General features: G+C 38.1%; 1 protein-coding gene across 5 annotated transcripts in view; it reads left to right on the top strand.

The window, feature by feature from the left end:
- The window catches only part of FNIP2 (folliculin interacting protein 2), a 48,583-nt gene that overhangs the window by 11,876 nt on the left and 9,932 nt on the right, over positions 1-26,775 (top strand). For 3 of the 5 annotated variants that reach the window (XR_003987516.1, XM_030449613.1, XM_030449615.1), the window contains exons 1-14: positions 2,986-3,521; positions 9,725-9,851; positions 13,051-13,185; positions 13,684-13,784; positions 13,868-13,939; positions 14,587-14,687; positions 14,817-14,906; positions 15,961-16,032; positions 16,641-16,770; positions 20,040-20,241; positions 20,818-20,906; positions 21,462-21,608; positions 21,736-21,905; positions 25,319-26,621. Coding sequence is in view for 4 of the 5 variants with exons in the window: in XM_030449613.1 (XP_030305473.1) it covers positions 3,337-3,521; positions 9,725-9,851; positions 13,051-13,185; positions 13,684-13,784; positions 13,868-13,939; positions 14,587-14,687; positions 14,817-14,906; positions 15,961-16,032; positions 16,641-16,770; positions 20,040-20,241; positions 20,818-20,906; positions 21,462-21,608; positions 21,736-21,905; positions 25,319-26,621 (2,924 nt within the window). In the remaining variant the exon portion in view is untranslated. Of the gene's footprint in view, positions 1-2,985; positions 3,522-9,724; positions 9,852-13,050; positions 13,186-13,683; positions 13,785-13,867; positions 13,940-14,586; positions 14,688-14,816; positions 14,907-15,960; positions 16,033-16,640; positions 16,771-20,039; positions 20,242-20,817; positions 20,907-21,461; positions 21,609-21,735; positions 21,906-25,318; positions 26,622-26,775 lie in introns of those variants that run through there. The other 2 variants (XM_030449614.1, XM_030449616.1) reach the window with 2 other exon arrangements.

Raw genomic sequence — 26,775 nt, 5'->3', positions numbered from 1 at the left:
AAACTTATAACCCAGCCAGCTTCTATGAAACGCTGTTAGGAGGCTGTTCTTCATGTTTGTGGAAAGCTGATCTGTGACATTTATGGTGAGTTGTATAGATCTGTTTCTTAGTCTCTATCTGGTGTGGTTTTTTTGTGATCATTGTGTGTGTGTGTGATGGTATTGCTTTCTAGCAACACAGATGATGAAAAAATGCTTCCAACCATGCAAAAATGCAGTATGTTCTCCTCCCCTAAAGAGGGAGTCCATGGAATTCTGACTTTTCAGCAAGTAACTATATCCAGTGTTGTCTTGAATATGCAATTATCTTTTTTTAAAAGTAATGTTTCTGTACAGAGATCTGAAATGGAGAACTTCATTTTTGTCCACTGGAACTCTTTCTACAGAAGACCTAAACAGAGAGGGAGAGAGAAATATGCTGCAAATAACATGTTCCCTCACTTGTTGCATGACTAATCTGCAATGTATCCTGCCTAGCTTGTGTGGAACTAGTAACTATGTATCATGTTTGAACAAGGTAGTTCATATGAGGTTAATAGTGCTTTACCACATTAGGACTGCTTTAAATCAATGGAAAAAGAATGTGGTGTGGTCTGGCATCAGCAGAACTCTTCCATAACCAAGGTATTAAAAAGTGGAGGAGCAGTGCCGGGTAAATACTTCGAAATGGGAGGGAGGAAGGGAATCTACATCTTCTACATAAGCTATTGAACAGTCTAAAAGTAGGAAATTCATCATTAAGCTATCCAGAATAGATTCCACTTCACCTTTAAACATGCGTTTGGGCACTCATCCTGAATGTCTAGGTTGAAGGCCTTTTTGTGTATCAATTTTGCTAAGAACATGTTTTGCAAAAACAAGTGCTCACTGAAACAGCAGGTATGATTTGAATGTTTCCTAAACTTCTCCCACTTGCTTCCAAAAGCTGTTTAGGAAAAAAAATCCTTACATGGGGCTCTGCAAATATTCTGTTAGATTTGAAATCATTCTGAAGTTTTAGTAGACAGCTGTACGTTTCACAGAAAATAATTGTTAATTCAGTAACTCCATCATATGTATTTCCTCTTTCCCGTCCCTCAAATTTTCTTGCTAAAGTATTACCTTGAGTTGAAATCATTTAGGCAATTGTCTTGCAGTGGGGATGAAGGACAGGAAATGGCATACAAACACAGCAGGTGACATGCTGTCACATAGCCTAGAATGAGTGATTAAATTCCTCTTCCCAGAGTATTGTACTGGAGAGAAGGACATTTTCTTCTATTTTCTGTATTATCTACTCACTGGACTCAGGTTGTTTTCCATGTGTGGTGGGTTTCCATGTGTGGTGGGTTTGTTTTGGTTTGTTTTTTTTTCTTTTTTGGGGGGGAGAGGCTTTGGGTTCTTTGGAAGGGGGGGGTTGTTGTTGTTGGGTGTTGGTTTTGTTTGTTTGTTTGTTTGTTGGGGTTTTTTTTGGATTTTGTGTTTTTTTGGTTTTGTTTTTTTTGGGGGGGGGGAGGGGTTGGGTTTTTTTTTTTTGTTCCCCCCATCCCAAGAAACCATTTTGTAGATTTTTGATGGTAACTTTCTAGGTATTATGAGATTTATAGCATTCATGCAGACTTAATCTACAGATGGGGTAGTGTTGTGAAGCACATCTGTTTAGTTCCTAGTTCTAGTCTGATGTAAATCCAATATTTTGGTCATTTAAGTGAATGTTTCAGAATATTGTTTGGGTTTCTATTTGAGGAAGAGATGGAAGTGAATGTTATTAGTTGTTGATTTTAGTCCAAATGTAGGAAGCTGATCATCCGCTGGGTGTTTTATTTGCACTTGACTAGGAACACTGATGATTGAAATAGTCCTCCTCAATGGGGCAAGGGCTAGCACTTGCCTTCTCTTAAATATACTTCAGATAACTTGAGAACAGAACAAAGCTTTTCACTTGTTTCCCTCTCTAGGGAGAAAGAGAGAGTAATTGTCATCTCTTACTTGTCACTACTCTGGGAATTAAAACTAGGGCTTCCCTCTGCACCTTGTTCAACCTAACCTTGCTCTAGGTTTCTGCTTGACTTTTGCCCAGTGTTTAGAGCTTGGGGTTTCCTGAGATTACAAAATCCTTTTAAGGATTTAAGCCCTTTAAGAAGGGCTGTATAGCAAGTAGCTCTGCGTTTTGAAATTTTCTGTGTTTTCTAACTCGTATTTCTGCGGGACCATTAGGGAATTTACTTTCCCTTTTTAATCTGGAAGGGAACTAGTCCTGTGGCTGTTACCTTATAAAATATATAAAATGTTACTGATGTGGGAAGAAGCCATGAAAGACAAAAATTCTGAGCAGACATGTTTGGATAACTTTTTTTTTTTTTAAGCAAGGATGAGGAAAAGGACTTTCTTCTGCAATGGAATTACCTGAGCCTGAATAAAAAGTCAGATTCCTTCATTTTGTTTAAAAGCTTAAATTTTATTAGTCAGAAAAATTTTAATGTAGGTATTTTTGTCATCATATCTGCCATTAAATTGTTTTAATAGGCACATGACTATAAATTCTCATGAACCAACTTGTCTGTGACAAACACAATGCTTTCTCTTCTACTTTAAAAAAAAATTCAGAATAGTATTTACATTTAAATCTGAAACTCCTATTTCTCTTTAAAAGCCTTACATTGCAGAATATCTAGTGTGTTTCTTGGTTTTGGTCTCTTTTTAACTGATAACCATATGGCAACGGTGCCATTCTTATTTGCTTCTAAGCTCCATGAGGTTGCTAGGGGTTGTCAGATGACACTTGCTCACATGAGAGCCATTAACAGGGTGTTGTAGCCAGTGTTAGAACAACCTTGCAACTAAGGGCGAGTCACTGCAAAAGCAACCATGTTTTTTTTTTTTTTTTTTTTTTTTTTTTTTTAGGAGGCCATATGGTTCAGTCTTGTGACTACATAATTGCAAGCTACCTAATCACATACCAGGAAACAAACATAGTTAAAGTCAATATTAGCTGTTGTTTCTGCTACAGCTTTGTTCCAGGCTTGGTAGGAAAAACTCCTAGCACCAAGAGCGGCTCTATGATGGTTTCTGAAACTGGAAAGTCATGTCTACTCTTCTGTCTGGAATAATTGGAGCTACATTAGCTACAGCTATCTTTCTGCATAAATGTCTTACAGAATATCAGATCTCTTTGGCTTTTTTCCCCCTATCAGGAAATTCAGCAAGCTGTGTTCCTGTATAGGGGAAAAAGCTGATGGTAAATTAGCACTGTTAATGGTTGATCTGTAATAAAGAAATCCACTTGAGGCTGCATCTCTTCAGCAGGTATTTAATTTCTTTGAGGGAGCTTTACAGGAGGATTTTTAGAAAAGGAAAATGTGTGGGGGTACACCAAAAGCTACAAATGGCACAGGGGGACAAATTGAAAGGGTGAGAAACAACAGTGATGTACCACTTGGAAATGATTTCTCTTGTACCAAATTGGATGAAAGGATTAGAAAATCATTGAGAGACCAAAGTGTCAGCTGTGTCAGCAGAGTGACTAGACTACTGCAAAACAGGTATGAATAACTTTTTTGATATATATGACTTCTATCAGAATGGAGGTTTTTAGTTGATATTGAATTTATAGTCATGTGCCTGAAAGGCTATTTTGTAAATAACTGGATAAGGTTTATGAGAAGCTTATTCTTACTGATGATGGTGAATTATATTCCAGAAAGTTTTCCCTATTGTTAGAAACTGAATCTACATACTTGACTCTGATGTGTAACATTTATGTATATGCAAACTGAGGCATGAATGATAATTGCCTTTCTTTTCTGTTAAGGTTAAATAATTGTACCTACTCTTTCTAGTTTTCAAATTGGTTTCCCCCCCCCCCTTTTTTTTTTTTTTTTTTTTGCAACCTTCTGTGTTAGTGAGTCAAGTAGTAACATTGCAGAGGTGACAGGAGAGAATGGTGTGAAGCAGGGGGGAAAGGAACACTCTGCTTTACTTGTAAACACCCTCTAGATCAAGCATGACATCAAAGAAATCTGGAGTATGAATAGTGTTTCCTTTACTACTTTATGGTGCCTTTTCCAGATGTGTGCCAGCATGTCTGCAATGTCTGAGTCTCTGCTGCTATATTATGGTGTTGAAAATACGGTTCAGGGCAGCTTTTTCCAAATTCTAACACTTGAGGGTAAAAGAGTAAATAATATACATTCAGGATTGCTGGTCTACAGGGCAGAATAATATAGATAGATGTATATATATATATATATATATATATTTCAACCTTTTTGTTTCTCTAGCCTATGGATGTTGCACTGAAGTAATGGGTAGTTATTAACTTTCAAAAACATTTTAAGGTCAGCTGAAGTAGTTTTTGAATATAAATTAGTAGGTCACTTTTCAGTTATTGCATGCATGCTGGTTGTTATAAAGAAAGCTTTTGGTTCCCCTTTATAATGATCAGGGTTTGGAGATCTAGATTCTGTTTCGGTGCAGAATGGGCTAAGAATCTTGTGACTTATTTTTCAAGAAACAGATGAAACAAATGAGTCTGTTTTCCTCTACATCAGAGAAATCTCCTTGCCTCTAGGTCTCGTATCTGTAATGGGAGAAACGTTGAAAAAGCCAAGGAAAAGTAGCTCATGCCAATTTAAGAGAAAAATAAAGCACACATTTAGGATTCATATGGAATGTGGGGACTAAACTTGCCAGGATATCTACAAGATGTTCCAAACTTGTGGCTCGCTTTGTGATTTTTAGTTTTTTTTCAGAGTGTTGTATTATCTATAGTAGGCCTGGTTTTCCTGTTCTATGAGTGTAGGCAGTTTGGTTTTATTTATTTATTTTGACTTGAAGGTGATGTTTATTAGTTCCAGCATCTTCCACATGCAGGGAAGATTAACTCTGAAGGTGAGGATAGATAAGCTGAGCTGTTCAGACTGCTGATGCTGAAGGGAGGAATCACATCGCTGCTTCTTCCTTTGCTTGCTGGCATCATGCTCTTGTCCTTTCTCCCCTTGTGCTGGCCTTGGCCTTTCCAGTCCTTCTGGAACTGGCTCTCCTTAGGGAGCTGGTTGAGCTCACTAATAGGTGGAAAACTGACTCGGGAACAAGCGAACTCAGTTGATATTCTAACTGACCTCAATACTTATTTGGCAACGCACAGGGAACGTTTTCTTTGTGTGCTTTCCTAAAGGTACAATGGCACCATCGATAAAGTGAGTTAGTACAACAACAAATGCTGCCACCAAGAGGTGGAGGTTCCATTGACTTGTACTTCTTCCTTCCTTTTTCCAGCTGCCTTTCTGATCTCTCATGTGCTGAGGCAGACTGCTGCTGCTGCAGATAATTCAGTTGTTTTACAGAATTATTCCCAGAACCAGCATGAGTAATAAGAAGTGTCATGTAGGTTCAAAAAGAGGAGAAAGGGTATGTAGGGCTTTTATTTTTCTAGTCAAATAAGAAAACATGTTTAGTCAAAATAGCCACATCTAGCCTGGAATATGAACATCCATACAAGCTCATGTTAATTTAATTCAGCTAATTTTTAAGAATACGCAGGACCTTCCATAATGCATTGTCTTTAAGCCAAAGTGACACGTTTCAGTTAGCAGTCAGTCTCTTCCTTACCTTTCTAGGGTGTAATGTTATCAGAAGTTGGTCTTGTCATTTTGCAGTACCTTGACACTCAGGTCAGGCTGAAAAAAACATGCTATAATTTTACTTACAGCATTTTTTTTACGAGATACTTAATTGATAAGTGTTCCTTTGGCACTGCTACATCATTCTATTTATTAAGGAGTTCTTAAATGGGAATTGAACATGAGATATTTCTGGTATAAGTGGAATGAGAAAAATTTTATATAAACATGACCAAGGCAAATGACATGTTAGTGTTTAGCCAAACTTTTTTTTAAGGCTTTTTTTAAGCTGGCTGAGACAAGAAACAGTTGTTATCCAAAAAGTAGTCATTGTAGCACATTTACTCTTGCTAAACAATCATAAGAAATACAAAGCATAACCTGGGATTTAATAGTTTTTGTTATCAAAAGTAATACTTTTCAGCAGTAGGTACATATGCAAAACCACTCATGTTATATAATTCTCACATAGATTCCTTCAGTACTTGCATATGGTTGGGCAAGCTGAGTTAGACACAGACAAAAAAAGGAAACAATCAACAGTGTACCAGTTTAGATTTGACCAAACCAGCATAAGGAAAACAACTGAGTCTTGAAACATGAAGGGGAAGATTGTCAGGAATGGTGGTAAAGAGCTAAAAGGCATTTCTGATGAGAATAAACACCAATATTTGTTATAATTGAACATGGAGTAGACTGTTAGAATCATAATATGGTACAGCTGGAAAATAAGTGGCTTTAGGGAATTAACAAACAATTGGGCAAGATGAACATGTATACATACGGGTTGCCTGCTAGCATAGGATCCTTTTTCCTTTACAGAAAAAAGTCTAAAATATTTCTTATGCCTATTTCAGATATTTTGGTCTTTTTTAGATTTTTTTTCTGAAACTGATTTTTTAGAAAAAAATTGTAGGAGACTGAAAGGCTTTTTTCTTAGTGAAACCATTGAGTTTTAACTTTCTAACTTCTAAACAAATGATAAGCAGTGCAGAAATGGGTTTGTTGGTGTTGAGGGCTTTTTTTCTGAATTTATATTTTGCGCAAGAGAATAACATCTTTTTCAAAATCTGTATGTGAAGAAACAAAAAGAAGCACATGCCTTCCAGCATTGCTAAATAAGTAAAAAGCCAATACAGAGACAAGTAACAGTTCGGGGGATTGTTTTTTATGTATGTGAAAACAGCTGTTTAATGAGTCTCTGTACCATCTGTATTCTCCAGCACTGTTTTTAGGAGAAGATTGCATACTCCCTCTGTCCCTGTTTTGAGGGCTGTATGTTATATGAGCTGGCTTAAATAATAAAGGGTGGAAGTACTGTAAGCGGTCTGCTCATCAGCTTTAGTGACCAGGAAATACATCCCAGGCAGCTGACTCGTCTTGGGCTTGGTGCTACATTCCATGTGGAAATATCAAGGCTATGGGTTTATATGTGTGTGTAACTTCCCTACAGATATGCTTGATCTTATCAAGTGAAGTTTTAGTAGGATGTCTCTCTTCTGTAATGGGTAGGACTGCTGCAGGAACTGCATGTGTGTTCCCAGTCATTTAAGGACTGAAAGCAAGGACTTCATTGAAATGTAAGTTTGATATTTGGTTAGTACTTTAAGAAGCATTATCTGAAATTACTTCCCTAGATTTGCCCTATTAATCACAAACTTGTGACTTGTATCTTGTCACTGTCTGGCACTAGAATCCCGTTGAAGTTCTGAAAGATTGCAGCAATTTTTAATTCTAGAGTGCTGTGTGGAAAAGTCACTTCAGCAAGCAGTTAAGTTGGCTTCTAGTTCAGCATTTGTTATAAATCCCAGTTCACAGCTTATATGGAAGTTGGCACTGCACAAATAATGTGAGGTTTGCTTTAGTGCAGAATGTGGGAGCTCACTTGTTCAGGAGGAAACCTGAATTCATGCAGCATAAGTACTGAGCATGCTTTTAGCATCAATGGGCAGTTGTAGGGCTGGGTTGGCCCAGTCAGTGCCTGAAGTGAGTCCTGTGGTCTGAATGATAGATCCTGCTGGGCCAGTCCTGGAGACAAATAAGATTTTGCTCTTGCATACAACTTAAATTAAGGGCCTAAATATACACATTTTCTTTGTTAAAGGGCAGGAGACCTGCAGCCTTCTTTAGGAGGCAGCCTAGTGTTGTTCATGCAGAAAGTGTAAAGAATTGGGTAGCTGTATAACTGAAGAGGTTTCAGAGTATCTGGTACATCAGGTTCATGTGGCAGACTACAGCTATCTGCTGGTGACTGTGACTCCTCTGGCATCCTATACAAGTGGATTTTGTAATCCCACTGCACAGGCAGTGGGCTGAGAAGCTCTTAACAGGCTTTTAAAACAGATGGTGTAGTTGCAGCTCTCTATATACGATATGTGTAGGATCTTTGTTGGGCAACCATCAACAATGGTATCAGGTCTGATCTCACGCAGGTTAACTTCGTGTTGTGACTCCCTTTGGAAGGGAAGACTTGAAAAGAAACTGCCTGGCACTCCTTGCATTTTGGAGGCAACAAGTTATAAACACATCAAGTTTCCTCACTGTTGATGGCAAAACAGCCTTTAGCGTTGTTCCATGATCTGGTTTTGATATGTACTGGACTCTTGCTTATTGTGTACATAAAGTATCCTTGTATCAGGATACCTTGTCATGAAGTATCTGGCTTACTCTCTTCTAATGTATTTAAAAATAGAATAAAACCTTCCAGATTTATAAGCTTTGAAAAAGCTGCGTATTTAGGCTTATTTTGATTCCTAGCTACATGGAAAGGAGAGTTGATCTCTGGAATGCAAGATGAAGCACAAAGAAGAAATTAATCTCTCTTTACTTAGAATGACTTTAAATTTGCAAGTCTCTGAGTGTTCCTAAAGCAGTTGCCTATGGTTACCTTACTGACTAGCAGAAGCTGATAGGGTTTATATCAGTATTGATTTGTGGCTGTTAAGAGAGCATGGAATAAATGAAACCACTTCAGAAATTCTTGTCTTTCAGCTCTATAGAGTTTTTGTCCTCTTCCCTCAATTCTCTACCTTCCTTCTCTATAGGGCATAATTTGGGAAAATTCCTAAATGAAACATCATTCAGGGTGGGAGATCAGAGTGGCCTTGACTGAAGTCAGTCATGCAGTTTTTTAAACCAACAGCTGTTAATAACAGTTGTACTCTTGCCCCCCGGATGTGATCCGTCCAGGTCAGGGATGAGGCGATATGACTGAGCAAGTGTGCTGTGTAGCACTTTATGCAGTAGTAGGTTTTTTCCATTAATTCCTGCTTACCAGCTACATAACATGAAAAGCATTTCATGTAGCTGAACCTGAGGACAAGCAAAGCACTATGCTTGGATGTGCAGTCTGTTAGGAACTCAGCCATATTAAGTTATGCTCCTCAGCTTCCTGTGGCAGTGCAAGGAGGCAACTCATGTGCCATCTGAGGAACAGTCAGGTGCTGTCTTGAGAGAGGTTTTTTTTCTCAGGTTGAATCTCAGTGCTATCTTGCTTTCATTGTAGTTAAGAGATTGAATCTTGGTAATCTGTAGTTGCTCTTTAAACCCTGAAGCATCTCAGTAGAGTAAGGAGAAAAGTAATGTAACAACATAAACTTTGTCTTTCAGTTACAGGAATTCATTTTTGGAAAAAATTATAACTTCTGTTGACATATTGGATCAAAAGGAGTTGGGTTTGTGTTGTTTGGAGGAGGGAAAGATAAGGGAAGGTGTAAGCCTTGAGCATGTTGTTAATCCATTGTTTTTCATTGCCACTGAAAAAATTGCACAAAATGCCACACCTACCTTGCAAAAAGGATGATCCAGACTGTGTTTGGAGAAGGGAGTAAATTAAGCCCTGAAGAAGATAACTGAGTCAAACTTCTATGTTTCTTTTCTGGAAAATTTTTAAGAAAGGTTAGATAAAAATGAGTCCGGCTCTGCTTGCCTGTGTACCAGTGACATGGCTTAGGTGCTCCTTGGAGTCCTGTTTTGGTCAAGAGTTCTGTGATCACTACCTGATTCTTGCAGATGCTAAGTAAAAGATGTATTTGCCAAGTACAAGTTTCTACACTTCTACACTGCTACAAGTAAGCCCGCAAACTAAGCACACTATTTTAACATGTTCTGTTTATAATCTGCAGCTGGTCTTCTTCAGAGTTTGACTTGAATGAAATCCGCCTGATAGTTTACCAAGACTGTGAGAGGAGAGGCAGACAGGTCTTATTTGATTCCAAAGCAGTCCGCAAAATTAATGAAGCTGTGGTTCAGGTATGAAATGCTAATTTTGCTTTTGTCCTCCTGCTCTTTTGTTTCTCATCCCCAAAGCAAGAATTTTTAATATGACAGTGTCAGCTACTTAATCTTACTTGTGATCTTTCACTTGATCTCAGTTCTGTGATAGCTGCAACAAGAGTGTGTTACATTCCAAAAAACCTATGAACACATATCTGGTATTTGGTATTGATAATGTAAATATTGAAACTTAACAATTCAGACCTGATTTGCTTTCAAGCAAAGAGTTCTGTACCTCTTTAAACTGGCTATTTCCTTAACCTTTTTAATATTGACTGGGATTGGTTTTTTTGTTAGCCCTGGTTGTGCAGTCCCATTATTCCAGTGATGTCTAGTATGTCTCTAAGTGTGTTTGTCTTCCTTTGGTGTTTGAATTAGTAAAATTGTTGGCTTCATGTGATTTAAAACAACTCCACTTTGGCTAACCAGGCTGTAATGTGCAAGACTGACACACAGCAATATATGACCACATAAGTTTTGGTGATATACAGAGAAGCAAGAACTAATGCTGTCAAGATGCAAATTTCTTTGTGCTGCTCTCTGGGCACACAAATTGTTGATTAATATTTCCAGGAAATCGAGGTGATTTTAGAACAAGTTAAACAATATTGCTTTCTGGGTTTTGGTTGCTTTTTATTTGTTTGTATGTTTTTCTGATAGTTCTGTGTTTCTCTCCTCTATTAAATTATTTCCATGTTTTGTTTCTGTTGAAGCTCTTGTTACAATCAGCTGCTTCAGAAAAAACATGGTTTATCATAGAATCACTAGCTATATAGGATTATATATATTATATATTTCAGTCACTGCAAATATGCCATTGTTCTAAATCAATTATACTGATAAGCACCATCAGCTGATAACTGGTCATCTACTTAAGAGAGTAAATGGGTCAAACTGGCCTGTTAGTATTATTCCTCTCCCACCTGCTCTGTGGTCATTACTTTGTATCTTGAAGTTGGCTTACAATACACAGTGTGTGAGGAAGAATTATATTACTGGATTCATTTAAATATTAACATCTACTTCAATACTTCAAACTAAAAGTTAACTGCAAAATGTCCTATGAGAAACTCTGTGCAACACTGACATAAACCAGATTATAACTGCCTTTATAACACATGATACAGGCTATTATCTCTTTTCTAGCCAGACAGTAATCCAGGCATCCTTTTAAAACAGCCAAAGGACTTTGGCATGCAAACACATGGATGGTAAAGGTGATTTTCAGTGTTTGGTCTTTTTTTAGCTATGTTGTCAAACAGCAAGCCTAAAATTTGATTGAGTCGAAGTGGTGGCAGAATTACTCTCAAGCTCAGTCTCATTTAAACTAAATTAAAAAAAAGTGTGTGTGTCTACTGTGCATTTATCCATTTTCCTTAAATACAGTAAAGGTTATTTACATTGAATATTCAAATACATTGTTTTTTGAAGTATGTGGGATCTAGCAGTATCTAGCAGAACTGTATTCTGTTTAACCGTAGTTTCTTTAATATACTACATTTCTTTTCAGTGCTGTTAGTCTGATCTCCAGTTCTTTTTGCAGATGGTTTATATCAGTCTACTTTTATTAAGCATTTCTTTGTCAATAGCTCATTAAATGTGACTACTCTCACTGGTGCATTTCTAAACCCCCAATGACAGTCACATTGAGATTAGATAAGCACATAAATAATATTCCAGGAAAACCTGCATAAAAGGAGTGCAAAAACAAGATAAAAAAAATTGAAGTCCACGATTTTACTTTAACATGCTAATAGGTTTATTTTGAAAAAGGTGAAGGAACTGTAGTTTAAACTCAACTTTTTAAAAAATGGCAGATCCTCTACTTTTTTTTTGGCTTGCTTTTCCCCTTTTTCTTCTGTATCATTCCTTTTGTCCATTTCATCAGCTTGTCAGCATGGCTTGAGTTTAATAAAACTTACTACAGTTAATGCACTGTAGTAAGAAATGCCATTGCCTTAAAATCAGTCTCTTTCTTGTGGAATATTGGAACCTACTTTTATTTCTATTTAATTTCCTGCTATTGATCCGTTCTTACTTTGCTGAACCAAAAATACATGATGTGAATTTAGCTGTGACTGCTTTTTTATTTTCACCTAGGTGATTGCTATTTGGTTTTGCCTTCTTGCTTGTTTTTGGTTTTTTTCTGTAAACTATCTGTATACCTTGTTGACATTAAAAAAAATTAATTAGTTGGTTCCTGCCAATCCTGATTTCCAGTGCAATAAACCATACTGGTATGAAATTATACCTATTACTTCATTCATACGTGTGCCAAATGAATGAATGTTTTCATTAGTACATATTATCTATATATCTCCATTAACAGATTTTTAATTTCTTAAGTATATAAAAAGCTTAAGAGTTTGAGATAAAGACTTCATGGTTTTCATTGATGCAAGGTTACAGTCATTTCATATAAGTCATTTCAGTTGCAACTTGCATGTGAGAAGTATGTTCAAAGTAATGTGGTTCTTTTAACTGACATCTAATGACCATTCTAATTGGGGAAAAAAAGGGACCGTTAAAGAAAACAAAATTATTGTGTTTTGTTCATGAAAACTGTATTAAGCAAATTCCAGTGAAATAAATGCAGCTTTTCCTAGGAGCATATGTGAACAGTATTAATGTAATTGGTATCTGAGACTTCCTTTACACCTTTCAGCTTTAAGATGTTGAAACATAGTGACTTGAGAGTAAACTTTGAATAAGATAGTCATCTCCTTTATAGATTTAATAAATAGATTTTATAATCTGGTAATTCTAAAGTTGATTGGGGAGCAAAAGTTTGAGTGGTTAATTCTGCAAATGATTACAGAAATCTCTTTGTAAGCAAGCTATACATTTGAGATTTTGTTCATATAAACTTTGGCAAATGTTACACAGAGCAATTCATAACAAATGGGAATTATGTTCCAGTGCAACTTTGACTAATTGTGTGATACTATGAAAAATTTTCTGACAACATAAATGTGAGAGTAGTTCTGTACTTTCTCTGTTGCTCACCTCTTAAAAAAACCACCTTAAACTGATACATACTTCTTCATCCAAATAAGAGCATTTTTCAATTCCTATTGCTTGTATTTTAAGAAAAACCTTGCTGTGGTATTTTTACAGATGGGACTTCTCATGCTTGCTTGTATTGTTTTCATCATATTGCTCTGTTTTGACACAGAAAATGGCAGAGGATGCTTCTATAAAGACTTCTGCCAAGAGCTGCCAAACAAGCAATGGGAACAACAGTATTTCTTCTCATAATCCCTCAGTAAACTATATGCAAAATATCAAAGAGCAGATACCGAAGTATCAGGTAATGTTCCTTGCTTTTCTTTCTTGTACTTTCCATTTTATGAAGAAGTTTTTTATATAAAAACTCTAACTTATGTGCATTGAATGACTAGTTATGCTTCTACTATATTGCAGATTAATCTGAACCTTGATATTATCTACCCTATCTTTAAAATGTTGTAGAGTAAGAACATGTGGGTATATTTTTTTTGGTCTCTCTGTGTTTTGTCTTTGGAAGAGTTACAAAAAAATTTTAATAGGATTATTATTTGTGAAGGTCTTAGAAACATACTGTTTTGGAGATTTTCTTTGTTTTGAAAGATATCTACCTGTCAGTAACATGAGACTTTTGAGAGAACTATTTTTTAGGTACTCCGGCAGTTTCTCAATAAAAGCATAAACATTTAGTGAAGCATTTTATCTAGAAAAATGTAGATTAAAGTAGGAAAAAAAGGTATTTATCTAGAAAGTTAGTGATTTCTTTAGTGAGTTTGCTCTTCCCATCTTCTTGTCTGTGTAGTACACCAGACCAGCGTCTGATGTCAACATGCTGGGAGAAATGATGTTTGGCTCAGTTGCAATGAGTTACAAAGGCTCCACCTTGAAAATTCACTATATACGGTGAGTTTGTTTTTATGAGATGCACTCTCTTGTCAGGTGCTCTGGAACTGGTGACTCACTGAAATGATGGTTTATCCTTTCAGCTCTCCCCCACAGCTGATGATAAGCAAAGTCTTCTCAGCAAGGGTAGGAAGCTTCAGTGGAAGCAACAATAAGTAAGAATTTATTTATTTATTTATTTAAAAACTTTTTTCTTCCTTATCCAGGGCAGTTGGCTTTTCTTCTTTTTTCTTATGTAGTCCTTCTGACAATGTTTCTACACTTGATGTAGCTGAAGTGGAAAAGTCTAGTAGAAAATCAGAAATGGAAGCTGTGGAGAAGGGTTCTTCCAGCTAGGGCACCCAAGTTTAAAAAATAAATTCTTTTTGACCTTGTGCTTCTTCATTTGACCAGGGCATGCAATAAACTTCTGAGGTTAGATGCTTTGGACAATCAAAGCCTCTGTACCTACTGCTGGAAGGATGAAGAAGGGGTATATTTTTACACTTCTGTTCCCTTCAGCAATAGACAAAGATACATTGTTTTTCACCTGTTCACTCTTTCCTTGTTCCAAAAATAGACAAATGTGAACATAAGGAATCCCAAATGTGACATATAGAAACTTGCAATAATTCAAAGAGGTTGCTTATTTAGACAATAGATGTCTGTTTCCTTACAGTTTCAGAAAACCTACTGGTCCTTCAGTTTCCATGTAAAGTTAATCTTCAGCATTTTTTCCCCGTAAAATTCTTAAGGTAATGGATGGATGTGCCTATCCATCACGTTGTTAGGAGCACTATTCTTTCTTTTTCCCTTTTTTTAGCTTACAAGATAGCTTTGAGTACATCAACCAAGATCCCAGCCTGGGAAAGCTGAGCTCAAATCAGAATGGTTTGGGAACTGGTCGCAGTGGAAATAATTTAGGTAAATATTTCCAAGTTCAGTGTCTTTCTGACAAAATGAGGCCATCTGTTCATTTTGTTTGGTTTTTTCCATGTGTATCACTTTTTTTTTTTTCCATTGCATTTTCTCTACATTGCTTTTGTTTCCTAGGTGTGTTACAGCTGTGTAGCAGCAAACTGCTGCAGGGTGTGTCTGAAGGAGGTCCCCTCCGGCTCATCCGCAGTGCTTCTTTCTTTGCAGGTTTGTGTGGAATGCCAGCCACAGTGTGACCCATCCATAGTGCACACACAAATTCAACCCCTAGTGAATTCTGGCAGGACATACATAATTACTCTCTAGAAACAGAAAGGGTTCAAATAATGAAAACAGATGTATCTAGCTTCTAGTTAAAAATACATATTTTTAAAAATAACGGTTAAATTAATTGGTTTTTTTTTCAGATTTCTTTCTAATTCCTATGTTAAATTTTAAAGGTATTTTATGCAATGTTTTTAATAATAACTGAGCCCTTATGTTACTTAGAGAACTTATGTTTCCTGGCTTATAGCTGGTTTCTTGCTAATGTACGGGTGTCTTGCTGATATACAGCCTTTTCTTACCTCTTGATCCTTTTTTTAAAAAATTTGATTGCAGACATTCAAAATTAATTATTGAGCTAAGTTTGGGAGAGGCTTTAAGGGATTTTCTTTAACAGTATCAATTTATTTAATTTTCAAAACCTTAAATTACATGAAGGCATACTGATGACCTATGCAGGTGGGTAGATCTTAAGCCTAACTCATTCTGTTAATTGCAAAAATGTGAAATGGAATACCAATACAGTTTCTTTATGGCCTTTGCAAATCTTGCATGTTCTACAATTTAAGTGACTCTGCATTGCTAACAGTTCAGTGTAATACAAGATAGGCTGAATGTTTCTTACTGTGAAGCTTTGTGGATAAGAAATCTCTGCTTGGGAGTGAATCAGAAGCTTAACGGACCTCGAATTTGACTGCTTCAGTATGATGTTAACCTGTATAAAATGACAGTCTTGTGCGCACACAAAAAAATGTCAAGACTGACAAACAGGAAGTACCACCAGCCCTCATTTTCAGTGCATATCTGGTTTCTGATGAAGTAGACTGTATTCACATTCTTCAGCTTCTTAGAAATGTTTTAAGATTAGGGCAAGTAACCAGCTTCATGTAGTAACATAATTCCCAGTATGGGAATACTGTTTGCTGCCACCTCTCCTCATGCAAATAGTGTGATGAGTTATGCAATATTTTCTGCTGATCTGATGTGTTTGTTTCAGCACACAGCACACCTGTTGACATGCCAAGCAGAGGACAAAATGAGGACAGAGACAGCGGCATTGCTCGGTCAGGTATCTGCTGTCTGTCTTGTTTGCCTGCTTTTGTACTTGTTACAGTTCCTTGGTTGAGTGTTTCACCTGAAATAGAAGCACCTTATGGCCTATTAATCCAAAGTTTTTTGGATCTGCTAAGCAGTTTTCCTTTGTTTTTTGCTTCAAGCCTTAATGCAAGAATATTTGTAGTGATATATTTGTTTACAGCCATAGTTTTCTGGGGTTTTAGCCAACTTATAATTTGGAGAAAGAACTAGGTAGAGCCCTTACTACATCAAGGAAAGAGATAATGTTTTTCTTCACTGAATAGAAAAAAAAGCCAGGAGAACAGGAGATCTGTGTACTGTAATGGGAGGGCAACACCTCTTAGCACAGAATGCTTATGATGAGAATAAGATGACTTCTAGTATGCTCAAGTAGGGAGGATTTCTGACTTTGTAAGAAAAGCATGTCCTCAGGATACAAGATTTATTTAAAATACTTGTCCTGTTACAAGTGTGCTATATGAATGTCAGCTAGCAAGAGTGGTATTTGTGAGCATTTGTTCCCAGTTGACTATGATGAAAAATATTTAACCAGCACTCTTTATAATTCTATAAATGTGGCGTTTTCTGCTTTCTTCGTAGCGTCTCTGAGCAGTCTTCTGGTCACCCCTTTTCCATCTCCAAGCTCTTCATCATCATCTTCTAGCAGCTACCAACGTCGTTGGCTCCGAAGTCAGACAACGAGTTTAGAAAATGGAATTATTCCAAGGTGGTGAGTGCAACACTTTTCTTCTTACAGCAGCTGTTTAGCAGTAATTTAATCTACATCATTCTTATGCCTCCTTTCTTTAAAAGGACAAACCTTGTTATTAAATGCTCTGTTTCATCTAACTTCTGTGCATGTTACGTAAGATTGATAATAGGAAGATCACGTTTTGGCTGAATATGAACTGCAAGGCCTGATTTGAAATTTACTTATATTCATTGAGTATATAGACTATTTCTGAAGCCACTTTCTGAAAATCAAATTACAGTGTTGAGATGAAAGAGTGTTAACAGCTCTGCTGCCCTAATTGCATTATGCTATGATGAAGTCTGACTAGTGAGCAGTTACTGAAATTTTGGAGTAATAGCCCATGACAACTCTCTTGGCTGGTACAGGATGTTCCTGATGTGACTTCTGCCAAAACAGGAAGAAAAAGAAGAGCTGTGATCAAAAAGCTTGGCTTCTGTTTTGGAATTTTATTAGCTTCTGTCATTCAGTGGCATAACAAACTATGAAATGCAGCAGACCTTTAGTAGCTAATGAGCAAATTGTTCCCTTGTAAGTTGCAAAATAGCAACTGGTTCTTGATTATCTGCTTGTATGTACTCATCTACCTGCACCTATAGACAGCATAGAATTAGAGTTCTTACTGTTTGACTTCTCTCTCTCTTCAGTATTTTTCAGTTAGGAGAAGCTTAAAAGCTGCCAGTTGAAATAGTGGTCAGCAAAAATACAAAACCAAAACCTTTTTGAAAATACTTTTTCCCCTTGGGTCAACTCTTGAAGCATTTTCCTGGATATTCTTAGGGAATTATTTTTAACATGAAGAAACATGTAGTAGTGCCAGTGTAGCAGTCATACTTTCTAAATCAGTTGAAAATAAGCTAGTAAGTGCTTTGCTTTCAGTATATTGAAGTGCTTTTTCGTCTGGCTTCCTAAAGAAATAAGGCTGAGAGCAGTGCATGCAAAAAAGTTAAAACACTTGAGGAGAAAAAGATAATTTCAGCCCATTTAAGAAGTAGCCAAAGTTTCATAAATAGAAATTTCTCTCAAGTGTTACAAAAATAATATTGTTTAGAGGGAACTAGTCTTTTTGGGCTGATTGTTCACTGCAGAGAGAAAGCTGTGCTTCTTTCACCTTGGAGAATCTATGTGGGGGAAGGATGCTGGAAACAGGACATTATTAGTTCCACTCTCTAGAACTACTCTTGATTTGGGATTCTTTCTAAGCCAAAAAACCTCTTAAGATACTTTTTTTTATTACTTGCTAGACAAAGAGTAAGCTTCTGGTTAAATACTTCAATGATAGCAGAGTTTGTGCTTCAGTTTGCACAGCCAAGATTCTACAGTCTCTGTGACTGATGTTTTAGGCTAGTACCTCAAAGAAAATGAGATGTCTTGCTGGAACTCCATCTAGTGAATTGGCAGGCAAGCTACATTAGTAGGTTTATTGAAAAGCCTTCTTTTACAGGCTTAAATTTGTCAATTTCTGTTCCTAGGAAGCAGTAAAAAAAGCTTGTGATGTTTCTTAGATGCTGACTGGCCATCCTGTCACAGCTTCCTTGGGAATTTCTGTCTCTGCATGCAAGTTCCTGAAGTTCAAATGAGGTTATGGTTTTGTCTTGAACTCTGGTTTCCCACAAGCTGTTTTTTTTTTTGTTGGTGTTTCATTGTGTGTGTTTTCCTGTATTCCTGAAGTCATACCTCTATGATGAGAAACTTTTGTATATTTAACTTTGTCAAACCAATTAAACTGTAAACCACTTATTTTTAGAATCAGCTTAGAATGAATGCTTAGCATTCAAACTTTCCTCTTGTTAATTGCTTCATAGTGGTCTGTAAATGCCATAGGCTCCATTTCAAGATTAAGCTGATATGAAAAGCCTTCAAGCTTTTAATTACCACTAACTGATATTGCAGTCTAAACTTACAAAGAAACTCTAAACCCAAGCTGTTTCCATATGAAGTGCTGCTCTAAATTTGTGCTCTAATGGTTTTCTTGTTTGTTCTTGCCTTTTTCCTGCCATAACTTCTCAGTGGGTTAAAAACCCTTATTCAACTCAAGTTCCTTTCAAAAGACATTTTAACAATACTATCTTAATCATTTGTGTATATGCTTTCTGACGATGTTTTTTCCAGTGAAATTGGTCAAGAAACTTCAACCAAGAAAGCATAATAGCTCTGTAAATCCAGCAACATCAATACCTAGCACTGCAATGCCTCCATAAAGGAGGAATAGGGTGAAGGTATTGCCACCCTTTTGTATAACTGCAGAAGAACTTACGCTGAGCAGAGACTTGGGGATACCACCCAAATTGCTGCCTGTGCAAAGGACCAGCTTGCAGTTTACATCAGGTTGTTGTGGAATTTGTCTAACTGACTCTTGAGAGTCTCCAAGGATGGATATTCCACAGCCGGTCTGGACAGTGCCCACAGGTGTATTAACTGATTTCACTCCATTTGGCATTTTCTGCAAATTCACCAAAGGTGTATTTTGAGCTACAGGCTGATAATGAAGATACTGAGCAGTATTGATCTCAGTATCAGCCCATGTGTAATATTGAAGACTGAAAAAAATGTGACAACCAGCAAGTGAGTAAACAGAACCTGGAGAAATAATAATAGTTGTAAAATAGCCACTGTTTGGAATTTTTTAGCAGAAAGCAAAGCATTTTAAACTGAAGTATATCCAACTTTGCGATAGACACAGATGTATTTGTAGAAGTTTGTGTTTTCAAAGAAATTATGAAGTGGTGACATTTTGTTTTCAATTAAAATAGAAAGTTTAACTTTGCAAGATGCTGGAATAGTATAGGTAGCATGTTTCCTGACTTTTCTCATGAGCAGCACTAAGTATTCAAGAGCTGGACATATTGCAGAGCTGGACATATTGCACCTAGGCAGGAGCAGATGCAGTTCACAGATCTGAAATTATCTTTAACCATTTTTGCAAATGATTTAGTGTGTTGTGCCTCCATTCCATATTCTTCCTTTAATGTAAATACAGAAGGAGAGATTTTGTAGTTCTGTTTCAGAGGAAATATTTCACCACTTTAGGAATGGTCTTCTTTAGGAGTTGCCTTCCTCCTAGCAAAGATAGATCTTTTATTCATCAAAATGTTGGGCATCCTCTGGTCAGAAACAGGTGGCAATAAAGTCGTACATAGTCAAAGGAGATGTAAGAATGAATTACCTTTTACTAGATAGAGAGAAGACTAGAAGAAGAATTACCTCTCAGTACCACAGGTAACTGTCCTTACAAATCTGTTTTACAGGTCCACTGAAGAAATGTTTAGTATGGCTGATGAAAGCTGCAGTTCCAATCCTGCAGTAGTTCGGAGGAAAAAAATTGCAATCAGCATTATCTTCTCTCTGCCTGAAAAAGAAGAAGCACAGAGAAACTTCCAGGATTTCTTTTTTTCTCACTTTCCTCTTCTTGAATCTCACATGAACAAGCTGAAATATGCAATAGAAAAGGTACAGAATACTAGTGTGGTCTTATGTGGAAAAACAAGTGTCAAGCAGAATGAAGTGTTTTAGATGAAGAGTGGGGAAAGGTGCTTGGTTTCAAACCTCCCTCCTTCCTCACACTTGTAGTTTTGAGCCTGAGCTCAGCCAGTGTAGGCATTTAGCTTTTACTGAAACATTTGTTGTTTCTTTCTAGTCAGAATGAGAACAGAGAGTTTTATGCTATGGGTGGTTTTTATTTTTCTTTCTTTATTTCTCACAGTATTTCACTGTGAGGTTTTCGTTAGTCCCTGGAAACTGTAGAAATAATGATATTGTATCCTTTCATGCAGTCACTAAAAGAAACACACACAATGTTTCTTGCTGTTTTCCCCTTACTCTCAAAAATACTCTCTTCTCCTTCCATGTCCAGTCTCAGGGATTGGTCTCTTGTGAGGTAGAGGGAGGCTGGCAGCTCTTGCTATCTTGAGTGGCTGTATAGCACTGGGGCTAGATCTTAATTATTTTACATGTTAATGAAGAGTAAAAAGGTGAAGAATGTGAATCCTTTAAGAAGCTGTTTTGTGTCTTTAACTCTTAATCAAGGCCATGATCTCATGTAGAAAAATAGCAGAATCCAGCCAAAGAGTGCAGATTTATATCAGCCGTGTCATGGATGCCCTGGGAGAATTCAGGTGAGTTGATGGAATCTTGAATTACAAGGAGAGCTCTTCTCATACCCCTGTAATGATATTTGTCACTTCCAGTAAGCAACTGAATGCAGGATCTTGTAATTTATCCAGTCTTGAAGTCAGTGCGAATGAATTTTGTGTTGAGTATTGGGTAAAGATTTTTAGAAGATTTTAGCATTAAACAGCTAAGCTGTTTTCAGAATGAGAGTAACAGCAGTTCTGTTGCATTCACCTGTACCTGTGACTGTCAGTTAAAATCAGTTAAGATCTCATCAAGATCTCATCAAGAGTTGTTTTCTGCCATTGCCCATATAGAGGTGTGGATTGATGGGTGTATTAAGGCAGGTGGATTGTTTGCCACAGATGCTGAACAGTGTTCTGGGACACTAGTAATTAGTGTGTCTGCATAATTCTTCCAGTTTGTTAGGATTTCCTAGATCTTAGGAAACAGAAATAAATAAAAATCAATGCACAATAGAAGAGGAAAGGGGCTACTTGTATATACAAGATTGAAATGTGAATGTCAACACTTACTTTTTGGGCGTTTTCTTTGAGCAGAGTTACCATCTGGAACCTGTATTCTGTTCCAAGGATTGCAGAGCCTGTGTGGCTTAATATGATGTCCAGCACCCTGGAAAAGAATCAGCTATGTCAGCGTTTTCTTAAAGAATTTACATTTCTTATTGAACAGATCAACAAAAATCAGTAAGCTTCCCTCACTCCCTGATTTTTTAAAAAAAGCTTGTGTTCTTCCCAGTGCATGCAGATATATTGAAGCACATAATGTGGTATTCTGTTACTGATGTTTCTTTGGTCATATTCTTTTTCCTAGGTTCTTTGCTGCTTTGTTAACTGCAGTGCTGACATACCACCTGGCCTGGGTCCCCACAGTAATGCCAGTTGACCATCCTCCCATAAAGGCCTTCTCTGAGAAGCGCACATCACAGTCTGTCAACATGCTGGCAAAATCCCATCCATACAACCCTCTCTGGGCACAGCTTGGTCAGTAGGACAGCCTTACACTTCTTTATAACTAGCACTTTCCTGCCTCTTCCTCTTATCTGCTTGTGATCCAGATCATATTTGCTGATTTGCCTGGCTGTAAGCTGGGCAGAGCTACCAACATCTGATTAAACAGAGCATTTGGAGGCCTATTTGCATAGGCTGAGTGCTCTGCTTTTTCCTTTGGACCCTTTTTGTCATCCTCTGTTACACTGCCTGGTTAAGGAACTTAGTATTGAAGAATTAAGACTGTACAAGTGCTATGAACCATCCAAGCAGTTTGGGTTTGGATTGAAGGGAGTTCCCTGGGCCTTGAAGGCCCTTTGTAATTGAAATTGCCCTGGCTACTTCATTTTCTCTCTTTCTCACAGGACTAGAATGGACACCAACAGAATAGCAGTCTGGCAGCTCGCAGTACCTTCCATTCATTCACAGTTACTTGTGTGGGCTTGGGCCAAGATTTTCTGTCTGTGCCCAGATCCTCAGGCTGTTTTCTGACAAATATTTTGCAGCTTATAAGCTATCTTGATACAGAGGATTAAATAACTGCTGGCAGATGGGTAGGTGAGCGAAACCTGAGAGAATAAGTGCCAGTGGTAAATCCCTGAAAATTCCTCCTCTTCATGGCAGCCACTATGAGTCTGGCATCAGATGACCCTGAACTTTAACTCTGATATACTATGTTGCCTTGTAAAATAACACACATGCACATAAAACAATAATACAACTTTTGTGCTATGCTATTGGTTGTGTAACTTGCTAGTTATCTCAGTTATGTTTGTTATTCTCAGCTGTCTTGATGAAACTAAGAATCACTACCATGGCCATGTAGTTGTAGTAGCAGTGTCTCCTGGTTTAAGATGCTATGCAGAGGAGTAGTGGATTAGACTTGGAAGGAAAAATAGAAGCTTGGTCAGGGTGTTGAGGATGGAGCCAAGCCTGAGGTTATAATAAAAGAGCTGGCCTGGGGGCTCAAGATTGGCAATAGCTCTTGTCAGTCCCAGGAGCCTCCATTGGTGCCTAGTCAAAAATCAGTTTCTCTTCTCACCTTCCCAGGCTGTATGTTGCTACCAGCATTGGCCTAGCCAAGTTCATAGTGCTCAAAGTCAAAATTATTTCTGGTTTTGTTTGATTCTTACAAAGCCCAAAAGCCATTATCAGGTGGATGCAGTAACTGCTAATGAAAGGAAGATGTTGCCCTCTGCTGGTCATCTTCTTTAAAAAGATTGGGGGCAGGGAGTTGGGGAAAAGAAAGTCACAGGTCTTGTTGCTTTAAAATAGAAACAATTTTTTGTTAAAAAAAGGATTTTGACATACCTGTCTTTCCACCTTCAGACCTGTGTTTTCATTACATTTTACATATCAGTTACTATTCCAAATACAACTCTGAGTGCCTCTATCAGGAAGACATAATACTGTCTCTTAAACAGCAGCTGCAGTCCAACAGTGTTAACAGTAGACAGTATGTTTTGAAGACCACAATTCTGACTTTTTGTACTGTCTCATTAGTATCAGTCATATATTAATGTAATATAAAAGTCAAGTGCAAATGAATATGAAGCCTGAATCTGATTTCCATAGGAACTCAATTTCCATAGCTCAACTTGATATAAAAAGATACATTCCCACATCCTTTCCAGATCACTAGTCCTTGTGGCCAGCAGGCACTGAGGCTGTTTCCAGCTGAGTACTCTGAAGCCCACTTTCCATTCCTGAAGAATGAATTTGCTGAATTTGGAGCTTGCCAAGCCACTCTTTGTCATTTATGGGCAGTCCTGGTTTACAAGTTAAGTCCCAGATGACTGAAGGCTTCCCAGTGTGATACCCACCAACAAGAAGGGCCAGAGGGAGGATCCAGGGAAGTACAGGGCTGTCAGCCTGACCTTGGTACCTGGGGAGGTTATGGAGTGGTTCACTTGAGTGTGCTCACACAGCAGGTGCAGGACAGGCAAGGGGATCAGGCCCAGCCACCATGGATTCAGGAAAAGCAAGTGCTGGTTGACCAACCTGGTCTTCTATGACCAGGTGACCTGCCCTAGTGTTTTGGAGAAAGGCTGTGCATGTTGTCTGCTTGCACTTAAGTAAAGCCACCTAGAGAAGCTGGTGGCTCATGGCTTAGACAGATACGCTCTTAAAAAACTAACTGGATGGCTGGGCCCAGGGAGTTGTGATCAATGGAGTTAAATCCAGTTAGCATCCAGTCACAAGTGATGTCCCCCAAGGCTCAGTTTTGAGCCAGTCTTGTTCAATATCTTCATCAGTTATTTGGATGAGGGAATTGGGTGCACCCTTAGTATGTTTGCAGATGCCACCAAATTGTGTGGTAGTGTTGATGTGCTTGAGGGTGGGAAGGTTTTGCAAAGGGATCTGGACAGGCTGGACTGATGGGCTCTGAGGCCAGTGTATCAGGTTCAACAAGGCCATGTGCTGGGTCCTTCATTTCAGTTACAACAACCCCAGGCAATGCTACAGGTTTGGGGAAGAGTGGCTGGAAAGCTGTCAAGCATAAAAGGACCTGTGGGTTCTGGTTCACAGCTGTTTAAATATGACCTAGGTGCCCAAGTGGCCCTCCTGGCTTGTATCAGAAATAGTGTGGCCAGCAGGACTAGGGCAGTAATTGTCCTTGTATACTTGGCACTGGTGAGGCTGCACTTTGAGTACTGTGTTTAGTTCTGGGCCCCTCACTACAAAAGAAGGACATTGAACTGCTGAAGTGTATCCAGAGAATGGCAATGAAGCTAAGGAAGTTTCTAGAGCACAAATCTTAAGAGGATACTGAGGGAACTGAGTTGTTTAGCCTGGACACTAGGAGGCTGAGGGGGGGAGACCTTGTCACTCTCTGTGGCTACTTAAATGGAGATGAGTGTTGGTTTCTTCTCTCAAGGATCTGATGATAATGGTAAGAGGAAACAGCCTCAAGTTGTGCCAGGGAAGGTTTTGATTGGATAGTAGGAAAAATTTCTTGTCAAGGGTTGTCAAGCATTGGAACAGGCTGCCCAGGAAAGTGGTGGAGTTACCATCTCTGGAAGCATTAAAAAAATGTGTAAATGTGGCACTTTGCGACATGGTTTAGTTGGCATGATGGTGTTGAGTTGGCTCTTGGACTTGGTAATCTTAGAGGTCTTTTCCAACCATAAAGATTCTGTGATTCTAAAACAGTATAAACTTTGATGTAAAAGAAAATTAGTAGAAAAGTAGAAAATAGTATAGTTGGCTTCAGAGTTCAGCTGGATCTATATTGGTCTTCATCTCACCGCCTTTTTCTAAATTAAAGTATCTTGTAAGTAGGCTAGGGGACTTCTTTGTTTTTCTTTGCTTTATGAACTTACTGTGAAATAAATTAACTTCCTAACTTGTGTCCATGGTAAATGCTGGCTCAAAGTGTGTTGAATAATTTTTGTTTTCCTGTGTAGGTGATCTCTATGGTGCCATAGGTTCTCCAGTTAGACTGACTCGAACTGTTATTGTTGGAAAACGCAAGGAATTGGTGCAGCGCTTGCTCTATGTTCTGACTTACTTCATTCGGTGCTCTGAGCTGCAGGAAAATCAGCTGACATGGAGTGAGAAGGCTGTAGAAGGAGAACAAGTGCTAAATGGAAGCAACATCACAACTGCACTAGAAAAGGGAGAAGTAGAGGAGTCTGATTATGTGGTTGTCACTGTTAAAAATGAACCTGCTCTTGTGCCTCCAATCCTACCTCCAAAGAATAATGGAAGTAAGAACAATAGTATTGCAGGGTGGGTACATGACCCAGAAAGCACTCATGGTGTCCCGGTCTCTTCAAAAGAAAAGAGAGAAGCAATAGGAAAGGCTAGTCAGAACTCAGAAGCATCTGTGGGCTCTCTAACAAGCAGTTCCTGTAAAGGAGCAGCTGATGGCAGGAAAAGAGCTATCACTGATACAGGAATCATAACGTACCATTTTGAAGAACCATCTAAACTGGAGGGTTTAATGGATGTCAAGAACACCAAGAACCAGAATGAGAGAAAAGTGGAAAAGCAACTGTCTAATAGGTCATCTGCCTTACCTTGTCCTGAAAGGTCTGGTCACAGAAGTTCCCACTTAGAGAAGGTCACCTTTCAGATTGGAAGTTCTGCATCACCTGAGTCAGATTTAGAAACTCAAAGAAAAGAAATGGAAGAAAATCTGAAGGCATACAGAAAAAGTCCAGAGATGATAAATTGTGCCTCAAGTTCCACAAATCTGACTGTGGATGCTTCCCAGAATCAAAAAGAAAGTTGTGAAGCTGCCTTTATACCCTTCAGTAAACATAGTGTTTGTTATGCTCAAATCCCACCTTGCGAGGGGAGGGAGAGTGTACTTAACCAACATATGGAAAGTAAAGGAACTTTAGTGAACACAGTATCTAGTGACACTCTTTTGCCCACAGGTAGCATAGAAACTGTAAAATTGGCAAGCCTGAAAGAAAATAGAACTTTATGCTCTGGCAGTCTGGAGAACTATTCTCCTGGCTATGTAGAAGTAGCTTCTGCTATCAAACAGGATTCCCTTAAAGTAGGTTCTAAAGATGTCCCCTGTGGGGATGCTGGAAGGAAAATCTTCAGAGTTGAAGGGGACATTCCAAGAAATGAGAGTTCAGACAGTGCTCTTGGAGCCAGTGATGAGGAAGGGGATTGTTGTATCCCTGATGAAGCACATCATGATAATGTCAGCAAAAGATTAGAGTTTTCAGAAGTGGAACTTCCGTTACCAAGGTAAAGAATTGTAAATTAATTTACATCTAAATGGAGTAAAAAGCTATTGCTCCTTTAAAGTTGTTCAGAGTTTCAAGTCTGAAATCCTCTGGGATGTGACTAAGTGCCTTGTAAACAAGTATGATGTGGCTAGAATTCTTGTGAACAGACTTTG

The sequence above is a fragment of the Calypte anna genome, chromosome 4A (genome assembly GCF_003957555.1).
Source record: "Calypte anna isolate BGI_N300 chromosome 4A, bCalAnn1_v1.p, whole genome shotgun sequence".
In the NCBI taxonomy this organism is placed as follows: domain Eukaryota; kingdom Metazoa; phylum Chordata; class Aves; order Apodiformes; family Trochilidae; genus Calypte; species Calypte anna.
The sequence above is the reverse complement of the archived record's forward strand: the minus strand, read 5'-3'. Positions and strand labels throughout refer to the sequence as shown.